Raw genomic sequence first — 11854 nt, forward strand, 5'->3', positions numbered from 1 at the left:
GTATTTGTTAAAAAAATATAAGTTTGCATAAATAAATGCATTTAGAACTTACCTCGTGCATCTTGAGATGTCTTGGTGTTGTGGGTCGGTTATATGTGGGTCATGCACTTTTTAGTGTTTATACCTGTTCAGTTTGGGGGTCAGCTTATATGCGAACAGGCTTATACATGAGTTTATATGGTAATCCTCCCACTTCAGTTATAGCTTTTAGATTTCAACTTATAAAACAATTAACATACACATAGCAAATTCATCTACTATAAGGTGATGGCCATTTAATTTTTGGGATGGGACTGCCATTTTTTAAAACTGAAATATTTTCTTATCTTTTACCTCAATATAATTAATATTTGTTCCAAATAGCATCATGGATATAATATGGTGTTATTTTGCTATTGATGAAAGGAAAGTAGATATTTAACAAAAAGTGTCAGGCCCCTATCACAAAACACTGAATTGTTGATAATAATATAATTATAGTGTACCGTGGTACATATCGTGGTACATTCAGATATACTGAGGTATGCCGCAGTACATAATTTTTCATGGTACCGAGCTCTAACATGTGACAGATCCTGTTCTCAGTCTAGTATTCCAAAATACCTATTCATGCAACCTAACTCATCCAACAGAAATTAACTTAATTCTTTTAAGATACTACCTGACTGCTCTGTCCAATGGGAAAAAGGCCAAATTTTGTAAACATAGTGACTAACAATTTTATTATTAGTAACTGTCAGCACATACATAAGCATCTATTTGTAGATCCTATGCAATTTTACATTCTCTAATATGTTAAAATAGACCTTATGCACATACGAAATTCAGCTATAGATAACCACTACAAATTACAATCATGAATAAATATTAAAAAAGTTAGACAAAATCATATACCAGGAGTTACAAACAATATAGATATACGTAACAGTAAAGTGCAAATCAATACACAATGCAGTCCGTGGTAATGGACCCCAACTACCATGTTCTAACAAGGGAAAGTTGTAGTGGAACCACCTTATAATGAAGTATGTCATAATATGTATCATTTTACTAGCACTTAATGAAATGGGATGCATGACCATACCCACCTTATAAACGGATCAATTATAGCGAAGGATCTTCGAAGTGAGGTTATGGTGTACATGAAATAAATGAAAGTGCCAACCCAAATGGACAGTTCTAAATTCTTGTAACAAGGGACAGATCATAGTAGATATTGTTTCACAAAAAACATTTTTTGCTAAGGATATAATACCAGCAAGTGAGTATATAGACTTCTGCATGTTGCTTAAACAATATTCTGACTGATTTTTTTGTATATCTTTAATCCCTTATGAATACTTTTATATACCTTCATTTGAAAATGCCTTACTGTTGGCAGCTATTTATACTAAACCATAAATTATTAATGTCAATCAGTAATTTGCTAAAACTGTATTGGACCAATATGCTCAAATTAAAGATTCACCAAAATATTGTGATTTGCAGCAACCAAATTCTGAGGAATGATTATGACACTCATAAGATAATTCAATTCTCACAACACAGCAATAACAAGGCATGAATGGGAAAAGTACCTAATAAAAATGTTTACTGATAACAGACCTGAGAACATTCTCTACAAAAACATGATGGCAGTGTACTGGTTGACATAACAGTCTTCTATGTAGAAAATCTAATTTTGTGCAGAAACCACTTCCTTCTTTTATTCACAATTACCTTTGACTTTTGACTAATAGGCATCTTTGCAATTTCAAGAATAACCAATCTACGCAGTCTGAGCCACATCTGAGATGACTAGAATGACCTTTACTGTGCAAAATCCATTAAAGTGACCCTGCCCTTTGATCTTATGACCTTGAAAGTGATTGGCTACTTTGTCACAACAAGTGCAAACTATTCACAAAATTTGGCCAGGTATATGATGTAGAATTACTGTGTGGAAACCATTTTTATTCTTTCAGTGACGTTGGAGTGTTTATTTTCTAAGCCCAAAATCAACTGTTTTCCACCATGTACAAGCTATCCACAATGTTTGGTAATTGCTGACAGTGCTGAACTTAAGATACTGTGAAGAAACTATTTTTATTTTTTCAATCAATTGCTTGTCCTTTGACCTCTAGACCATAAAGTCTTCCTGCCTACTCAAAGTGCAGGCCATCCACAAAGTTTGATAACTAAAGATCGTGAAAATGAAATTGATAGCAGATAGATTAGTGTATAGATGGACAGATGAATGGATCACATAAATAGTAGGCATATACAAGTAGTTTGTAAATTTAATTTACTGGCAAAGTCAGACATCATTTATCCATTGCTTTATGTCAGGATACTTTATTTCAAAGATGTCTTTTTTAAGAGAAGCTTGTTAAGATGGTTTCATATTTATAGTAACAGTGGCCATATTTGATGGGGGATTTGTAGAATAAATTTCAAGTTTTCCAAGCCAGGATGCTTTTATTCATTAAGAGATGGTCAAAGTCTGTTGGGTGGTACGAGTACTTGAGAAGAAGTTTCATGGTTTGATATTTTTAATACTGGCAAACATATCTTATTGTGAAGTATCAAAATATGTATATATTTGAAAGCCATTTATGTCAGGTTGTTTTCCAACACATTTGATCTAATTCTGCTCAGCAGTTTAAAAAAGACAAGTATAGCCAGGAGAGATAAAAATGATACACAGTTAAAATCAGGCTGGCATTTAACAGCCAAATGAACGAGCAGAAGGATGCTTACTCTTGAAATCTGGTCCAATGCTACTGATTGTACATGACAAGAAGTGTTGCAAGCTTTAAATAGTTTTTATATCTTCAAGCACATTTGATAGGACATAAACATCACTTATCAAATAATGAAACGCCCCAATGACAGCATGATTCGTGTTGAATTTCATCAAATTCTGTTCAGTGATTTTTATTGGAATAAAGTTGTGCAAATTTCTACCTTTAATTATTGCTGCTGTAGGGCTTAATGCCATTTTTCAGCACAAGATAGGCTATACAGGACAGCCAGTATAAATGGTGGAGGAAGAACCCGGGAAAACCACAGAAAGAACCACTGACCCACGAGAAGCTACTGGTAAGCTTTCTCACATACCCACCTATCTTTATTAATAGCATCCATATTTAATGGTGTAACATCACAGTTTGAATAAATACGAAAGTTGTTCACGAGAGAACAGTTTCAAATTTGATGGTCTGATAAACATTCTTTTGAAGATGTTTGTTTAAACATATTTTGCCACAACAGGATACAATGGGATTGGGCACAAGTTCTAAAAACTTATATCAGCCCTCTCCCTACATGGTACAAGTATTGCAACTAATTCAACATGACAACAGAAAAATAAATAATGAGAGAGAGAGATACAAAAATACAGAGGCAGGCACAGTGACAGTAATCCCGATTTGAGTAAGTTACTGAAATTGTCCAATAGCAGTTATATTTTGCATACTTGATGCAAAATTCTATATTTTTCACATGCATCGCCCTTCTCCAAAGAATAAATTGAACCTAATAGTTGCATATGAACTGAAAGTAAATTTCTCACCAACTGGACTCTTTCTCTACCGTACCTGGGACAGAACATCAAAAAGTGCATGGTGGTTTCTATCCCACCACATGAACAAAAAGGAGTGTCAGCAAGCTGAACACAGTAAAGATCAGCTTTTAATGAACTTACATTGTGTCGTAATCTAATATGGATAATATCCAGTGCTCAATTAATAAAACTTGGCATTTTGCTAGAAACAATTTTTGAACATAAATGCTTTTTTAAAGCACTTTAAGACATACTACACTGAGAATCGTGTTTGAGATTGTTCCACAAAGAAAATGTCAAAGCTATAAAAGATGATTTGATAGAATTTAGGCTGAAACTGCAGATGACCATATTGTTTGAACATCAAAGGTTATAATTTGTTCGGACACAGGGGAAGGAGTAATTCAGAGATATAGCCTGGAGTTTGCCTCATTTTAATGTTGTAGAATGATAGTAATTTTTGTCTTTAACTTCTGGACTGCAGACTTTCCCACCCTGTTTCAAAATAGATTGCCTGCTAGTGTATTTTGGAAGTCCTCTAACTATTCTTGCCACTTCGAGTTGTAGTTGATCCAATTTTTCTGAATCAATCAACGAGCATCCATTCCAGACTACACTGTCATATTCCAAGATAGGCCTGATATAAGTTATATACAGTTTTGATAAAATTTGCCTACTTCGTTTTGTTTTAGTTTTCGCAGATTATCTATTTGACATGCTGTTTATAAAATACTATCAATGTGACAAGTCCATTTGGTATTGATGAAAGTATTAATTATAGATGGCAATGAGAATCCACATGTTGTTCAATATTTTATTAAAGGTTTGTGATCACAACAGCCATATTTTATTACAAATTAGCACTATTTTTAGTATAAATTTAAAAACTCTTCATGTCAGAATACTTCCTGTCAAATTTTTGTCCATATCTGTTGAGTGGTTTGTGAAAAGAAATTATTTAAAGGATTTATAATTTTAGTAATGATAGGATGTTTCTTTTTATTTTTAGTAATGGCAGTCATATTTGATAGTATATTGGCATTATTTAAATGGATTTAAAAGCCCTTTATGCCAAGGCACTTTCTGTAAAGTTTGGTTAAATTTTGTTAAGCAGTTTGTTTTACAAGAAGTTGTTTACATGTTTTCTATTTATAGTAACAGTGGTACTATACGATAGTAGATCAGTATCATTTGTAAAAATTTTAAAAGCCCTTCAAGACAGGATGATTTCTGTCAAATTTGGTCAAAGTTTAATGAGCATTTGTTTCACGGTGGGGTTAAATCATTAAGTCATTTAAATGCTTTTTCAAATTTGAGTAATGATGGTCATTTTTGATGGCATATCAGCATCATTCATACAACATTAAAAGTCTTCATGCCAAGATGCTTTTTATCAAATTTGGTCATATTCATCTCAGTGGTTTTGGAAAAGAAGTCACAAAAAGTTGTTTTTTACCTGCCATAAAATGGCTGTAAAATAGCATATTAACCTGCATAAAAACTGTCAGAAGCCTGCAGTTACATTGCTGTAAAATAGTACATTTACCTGTGAATAAGCTATTGAAAACCTGTTGTTTGAAGAATGTAAAATACCACATTTACCCACGTAAAACCTAATAGAACCCTGTTATATGAGGGCTGTAAAATACCACATTTACCCATGTAAAACCTAACAGAAACCTGTTGTATGAGGGCTGTAAAATACCACATTTACCCATGTAAAACCTAACAGAAATCTGTTGTATAAGGGCTGTAAAATGCATGTATAATGTGAACCTAGCTGTGAATGGCATAGACTCAAATCTACATTGATCATATAATGTGCCAGCAGCTTAGAATCTAAGAATACAGCAGTTAATTCTAATTACGCTTCCAAAAGACCCTGATCTTCTGCTGCAAACTGCAATGACAGATGTTGTTGTTGTTGTTGTTGTAGGGTTTAATGCCATTTTTCAGCACATTTTAGGCTATATATGGCAGCCAGTATTAATGGTGGAGGAAGAACCCGGGAAAACCCCGGAAAGAACCACTGACCCAAGAGAAGCTACTGGCAAGCTTTCTCACACACCCACATTAGCCGAATCCGAGACTCAAACCCACACAGACAGAGGTGAGATGGCAGTGATCTGTAACAGAGAGCGCTTTAGACCACTTGGGGCCCCGCAATGACAGATGTAAGTCTACACTGTTGACAAATGGTTGCTCATTATACAGGGTTTACTGAAGTTAGTTAGCTTGTGTAAAATCAATGCTTACTACACAGCTTGAAATAATGTGACCATTACATTATGACAAACCATTATGATGTCTTCTATCACAGTGATATAACCACTGTGAGACTGGATGTAATAATTTTTAAAAAAATTGATACTTATACTAATTTAACATAAACTCAACCCCCAACCTCCTTTATGTTACCTCTGAAAGTTAACTCTATAAATATATCCTCACATTAGTCTTTCAGGACTCACAGTACTAATTCAGTTCCCATAGTAAACCTAAGCAAACACCATAATATTAAAAATTCAATAACTTAACATTTTTAAGTGCTCATGATCAAACCTGTATTTATCAGTATAGATGAAACCCGGATGTCAGCTTCTGTGCAGAGGAAAGGATATGAGCCGCAGCATTTTCTGGACCTGCATGTGTTTGAAACATGTGCCTTCAATTCAACACCTAGGAGTCAGGTGCTAATTTTAGTAATGAGTGTTCCAAACTCAAGACTGTTAAAGGACTGAAATTCCATCAATAAAACAACATCTCTATTCTTTTTCATTTACAACTAGGATAAGCTCTCAAAAGATTCTTTTTCCTAAAACATAACTTACATTATTAACCAATCCTGGTCAGCCAAACCCATATATACTTTATTTTATGTTCACCCATTTCCAGGCTGGTTCCCATTTTTCTGTATCATTAGTACCATGTGTCCTTCATGAAAGTCTGAAGTTATCATAAGACTTGACCTATATTTTAAATTCTGATTCAATCTGTTTTCAATTCCAAAAAAAGTCAGCAATTATCTTCAGATCCCTATGATGTATGCAAGCCACTTGTAATGTAAAGGTTGTAAATGTACTATTACTGTAATTGGCAGCTGACTAGAACAGAACCATTTGATGTTATAATCTAATGTTGTACTTTTTTTCCTGTGCAGTGGTGAAAAATCAGTGTCATAATATGTTTCAAACCATACTGGGCTTATTGAATTTATCCTTGCTTCTGTCATTTTAAATGTTTTTTGAAGATTGATCTTTATCCATCAAATGAAATGGTTACTTCCAAACTTGGATAAGGCTCGTTTAGATTTCATTTTACAACAAGCATTCGTGGAGAATCTTTGATCCAGATTTGTACCTGTTTCTAAATTTGTTTCCCTCTCATTATGAAGTCAAATAACCATCAATGTGTATCAGTTAATTTATTTTGATTAGCCTAAACACATCTTTAATTAGAACCCCCCCAATGTTTGATTATGGCTTTTGTTTTCTCAGTCAAAAATCTGTCCTGTTGAATATTTCCAAAAATCTACCATACAGTGGTTTTTTATGTAACTTAATGTAAGTTTATTAATAAGATATTAAATATCTAGTTTGAAATGAAATCTAGCAAAGACAATTCTACAAATTATGTTTCTTTGTGCACATTTTTAATGAAATTACTAAAATGGATACAATGAGAGAAGCTGGTAGATACACATGCACTGTTTGTACTATTCAGTTGCCAATTCTCTTGTACATGCATTTGCCTATGCATTGTTCTCTGCAAAAAAATATTACATATGTAATCACTTTTTTAAAAATGTCTTGTTTAATATGCAATTTAGCAAAAGTGTCAATGAAGATCATTTTGTGCTCCTATCCCCGTCTTGTATAGTCAAAAGGATACACATGCAAATAATTCATTCAGTTAAATGATTGTCTCAATATTGCACATTACATGACACAATGGCATAATGAGGACGCCACTGACCATCTTATAGCAGGGTTTCATGTTAGAAGAAAAATGTAGTAATGCTATTTAATGTTACATTAATTTGTAAATTTTATAGGTTTCATTAGTGTAACAAAGCATCTAACCAACAATCATGAATCACAAGCCCAACAGGAAGATTGATGAAGGACAGAATATGTCGTTTGACATATTGTGGCCCCCCTCTTATAAGACCATTCCATCTGCAGCATGAAAGTGGCCTTATAAAAGTGGCTGCCTGTTGAGAGAGGGGATAACACAGATTTAATAACTACATATAAAGTTTGAAAGGCTTAACTAATATTTTCAATATTTAATATTTTCTTTTAAAATCACAGGAATATTATCAGATAATCAACTTAATCTGATAAAACTCGTATCAGTGGTTTTTTTAAAAAAATTTATGAATGATCATCAATTGTGATGCAAAGCCACCTTTTCAGTAAAGTCTGGGCACAAATTTTGGCTATAACTATCCCTGCTGATTCCATTATCCACTCACTGCAGCTGAATGTATACTGATGATGTTTATTTGAATCTCTCTGAAATTAAATCAGTAGTGATCAAAGGACTCTCCTTCTTTTGATTCAGTCGAATCACTTTGACTTTTTGGACTAAACTGAGTAAGTTAGACAACATTTTGTACTTATTAAAACAATTTGTTCCTTCACTGGCAATTCTATAGTTATCACACAAGATAATCAAAGTTTACAAAGGATGTGAACTTGTTACCTGATCAACTTTTTTCAATTTCTGTCTGGTTAAGATACCATTTTACTATTTTGTTACTGGATGTCACGCAGACTTGAGTCGAAAAATACTGTGCTTTGCAGCAGTTAGCTTTTGTCATATTGATAATTATTCGTGGTGATATTTGCCAGTGATTATCAAAGTGGCAAAACCTAACATCTAAGGAACACAAAGCTGTAAGGATAATCAAATTACATATCTCTTCATTGGATTAAAGTTACTTTATAGGCATGCTTGAACAAACGAACAAATTTCAATAAGTTGAACTGAGAAATCAGCAAATATCTGTGGGATCTGTAAACAACCATTATGTGGATGGTTGCAAATGTTAAATTTAAGAGTTTTTGCACTAATGTGCTGGCCATCTTAGAGAGGTGGCTGTCATTTCGGGGTACTTTTGAACATAAATTTGTCAATACCGTGTGACTCTGGCTGTGCAAAGCAGGTGGCTGCTGGTCAGATAGGTCATTCAAGAGACAGACCACTGTAGTTAATTTGTCTCATTATACACCATTCACAACACAAGACAGTCATTTGTTCAAAATTATTATATGCATTACAGTAAGAAAAAGTGTATCAAATAGTTTATGACTGAAATTGCAGCCAAGTGATAGTCATACTTTCAATACAAATATATGCACACTCTCCCCCTTACTCAAATGACATGCATTATGATAAAGCTAAGTTCAATACGACTGCCAGTGCTACCACTGTCATAACCAAAGGTGTTGTTCACATGTCACAGATACAGTGCCCTCCTAGAGAAAATGGCAAACCTCCTGTGTTGAAATAATTGAGAAACTGACGACTAATAATTTATCCTTTACCCTTTACCTCATCAAGTCCACTGCTGTGTAGGCTGTTGTGCCCAAGCCACACAGAATACCTGTTACCTGAAAGATTCAATATGCATTGGCCTGCCTGTAAAATTTACTGCAGTGTATTATAAATTTAGTTTTTTGTACATATGTTATCTATAGAGAGGTTTAAAATTAAACACTGATCTTTTATAGCTATATAATTATTTTTCATGGAAGAATTTTTATATACTTTAAAATCTTTGGAGAACTCGTTCACCATCAAGTCAGTGAAGCTGTATGACTATAGCTGACCTTTCTCAATCCAGAAATCTACCAGTTTGCTAAGTCTACATTGCTAAATCATCAAAATTTGATAAATTATCAAAAAATCAGTTTTTGTCTAAATCAGCATCAGAGCCTCTATTTACATAATGAAGCCTTCATTGTTGTAATTCTAATCATCCAAACTCAAGAAAGTGCTGAAGAAAATCAGCAGCCTCTATATTTCGCGAGTTGAGAATCTGAACCAGTTAGACAGCAGATAAGTGGATCTTAAATAGCAGCCATGTGATATGACAGTAAAAGCCATTTACCTCATTGCCTGTTGTTTCTAATAGGGGTTTTTCTTGAAGGTGGTGCTATGAAAACAGCTCAAAATGGTTGAAGTTTTTCCTGTAGGAACCCAAATGCATTTCGGCGAAGATGGTGCATTGGTGTCCAAACACTCTTACATGCAAATCTGATGAAACTGTCCAAATGCACTTCCATGACAAGGGGATAGAGGAGAGGCATCCAAAAGTGCTTACATGACAAGGGGATAGAAGAGAGGCATCCAAAAGTGCTTACATGAGCTAAAGGGTTAATGGTGGATTAATAGTTCATTAAAATTTTACATATTAATAATAAAATAAACTCTTTTGAATGGGTACATCTTATACCTTAGCCAGGATTTTCCCTTAAAAGATTAAAGAGAAGGTGACCAACCTGATCTAAGCCATAGTCCTGATGTTCTTCTTCTCCATCATCTGGAAAGTCTTTAAAAGTGACTGAGGTCTGTCTGGTCATTTCCTTCTGATGGAAACCATTTCCACTGCCAACACATGGTGTGCTTATAAAAATAATTGACTTTCAATTACAAAGACACTCATGATAAACAGGCAATGTCAAAAGAAAAACCTAGGACATCATATTAGACATCATATTCAATTAGTGCACTCTCTGAAGAACATTAATTATAGCTGAAATTTTGAACTCTGTAATACATTACAATTTGAAATGATGCTGTTTTTAAGTGACAAACAATAACTTTTGTTAATATTTAAGGCATTGTTATGAATTACAAAAACTAAATGACAGAAGTCAGATGGAACTATTATCACATAGTGTACCAGCTAATCCGAGTCATGCTGTTCATTTTAATCATGACTTCAATTGAATTGCATAGACCGTTATCTGCCAGCACGTAATTTTTATGGCAGATCTGGGTCTAAGTCAAGGTAGTACATCATAAAAAAACAGGTATGAAAATCATGGCAGCACTCAACAAAATATACGAAGCTAAGGCCCAAATTAAAATTAAAAAAAAAAATAAGTAAATTTTATTGTCATCCTCCAATTATTGTTTGGGAACCTGAGCAAATTACTAGAAATACCTTTAAATTAGTCGTTACATATTTTCGAGTTAGTATGTCAGCTTGTTGTCAGATAATAATTAGTTTTTAAAACCTTCAAACTGGAATAAAATACTAGTTTTCAGAAAGAAAAAAAATTATTTTTTATAAAGTCTTTGTTTAAGAGGAAACCAGTTAATCATGTTTGTAGTTGTTGTTGTTATAGGGTTAAACACCATTTTTCAGCACAATAAAGGCTATATATGGCGGCCAGTATAAATGAAGGAGGAAGAACCTGGGAAATGCCCAGAAAGAACCACCGACCGATGAGAAGCTAATGGCAAGCTTTCTTTATACCCACAATGGCCGAGCCCAAGACTCAAACCCATGCAAACAGTGGTGAGATGGCAGTGATCTGTAATAGTGAGCACTTTAGACCACTTGAGGCCCCCAGTTAATCATGGAAGGAAAATACTAACACTAAAGCATCAGTAATTCAGAACTGAAAAGACAGTTTCTGGTACACTTAATAATCAGTTTTCTTTTTTGTCAGAACATTATAAATCCTTTGAAATATTTTAACATTAAATTCACAAATATATGGCCACCAAGATAAGACAGCAAATAAAATTTCCATATACACAGCATCTTCGAGAGATCATTTATTACCCAAGAAAAATTATAAAGCAAACAAAACTAAAAAAAGCATGTTGAAACATGTCAGAGAAAACATTAACCACATATGTGCTATAAAATATTTGGATATTAATGATACAATAGCTTATGGGCACTGTACATTGGTTTGTAGCCAGCAATGTGAATATTTTTTTATGAATTAATCTCAGTAAATTTGTAAACATTCTTAGCTTGTAAAAATATAGAGCTATAATAGATCTGCAATGGCAGATAACATACTAGTTAATTTACTTTCAAAGCATTAGCTATGAAAAGGTCAAAATCTCAAGACTTTATTTTCTTGTTCAAAAATGTAACAAATTAGACTTGTTTTTCAAATGGCATCACAGATGGGGATAAAATATACAATTCTAATGGCCTAAAAATGGCTAAAATGTTTTGTTTTTTATATTGGCATCAATAATTTCACATCATTTCTTGCTTATTTATGCAAACAATATGCTTTAAATTCTCCTTGAAAGATCAATACATTCATAATA

General features: G+C 33.5%; 1 protein-coding gene across 4 annotated transcripts in view; it reads right to left on the reverse strand.

Annotated features, from left to right (window-relative positions):
- The window catches only part of LOC149799036 (inositol 1,4,5-triphosphate receptor associated 1-like), a 257140-nt gene extending 246986 nt beyond the window's left edge, over positions 1 to 10154 (reverse strand). For all 4 annotated transcript variants that reach the window (XM_089957997.1, XM_089957996.1, XM_089957994.1 and 1 more), the window contains exon 1: positions 10054 to 10154. In XM_089957997.1, coding sequence (XP_089814123.1) covers positions 10054 to 10134 — 81 coding nt within the window. In that variant the 5' untranslated portion in view covers positions 10135 to 10154. The remainder of the gene's footprint in view (positions 1 to 10053) is intronic.
- Positions 10155 to 11854: the final 1700 nt, after the last annotated feature.

Source organism: Sinohyriopsis cumingii, chromosome 5 (assembly GCF_028554795.1).
Source record: "Sinohyriopsis cumingii isolate HCF-2022 chromosome 5, ASM2855479v2, whole genome shotgun sequence".
NCBI classification, from domain to species: domain Eukaryota; kingdom Metazoa; phylum Mollusca; class Bivalvia; order Unionida; family Unionidae; genus Sinohyriopsis; species Sinohyriopsis cumingii.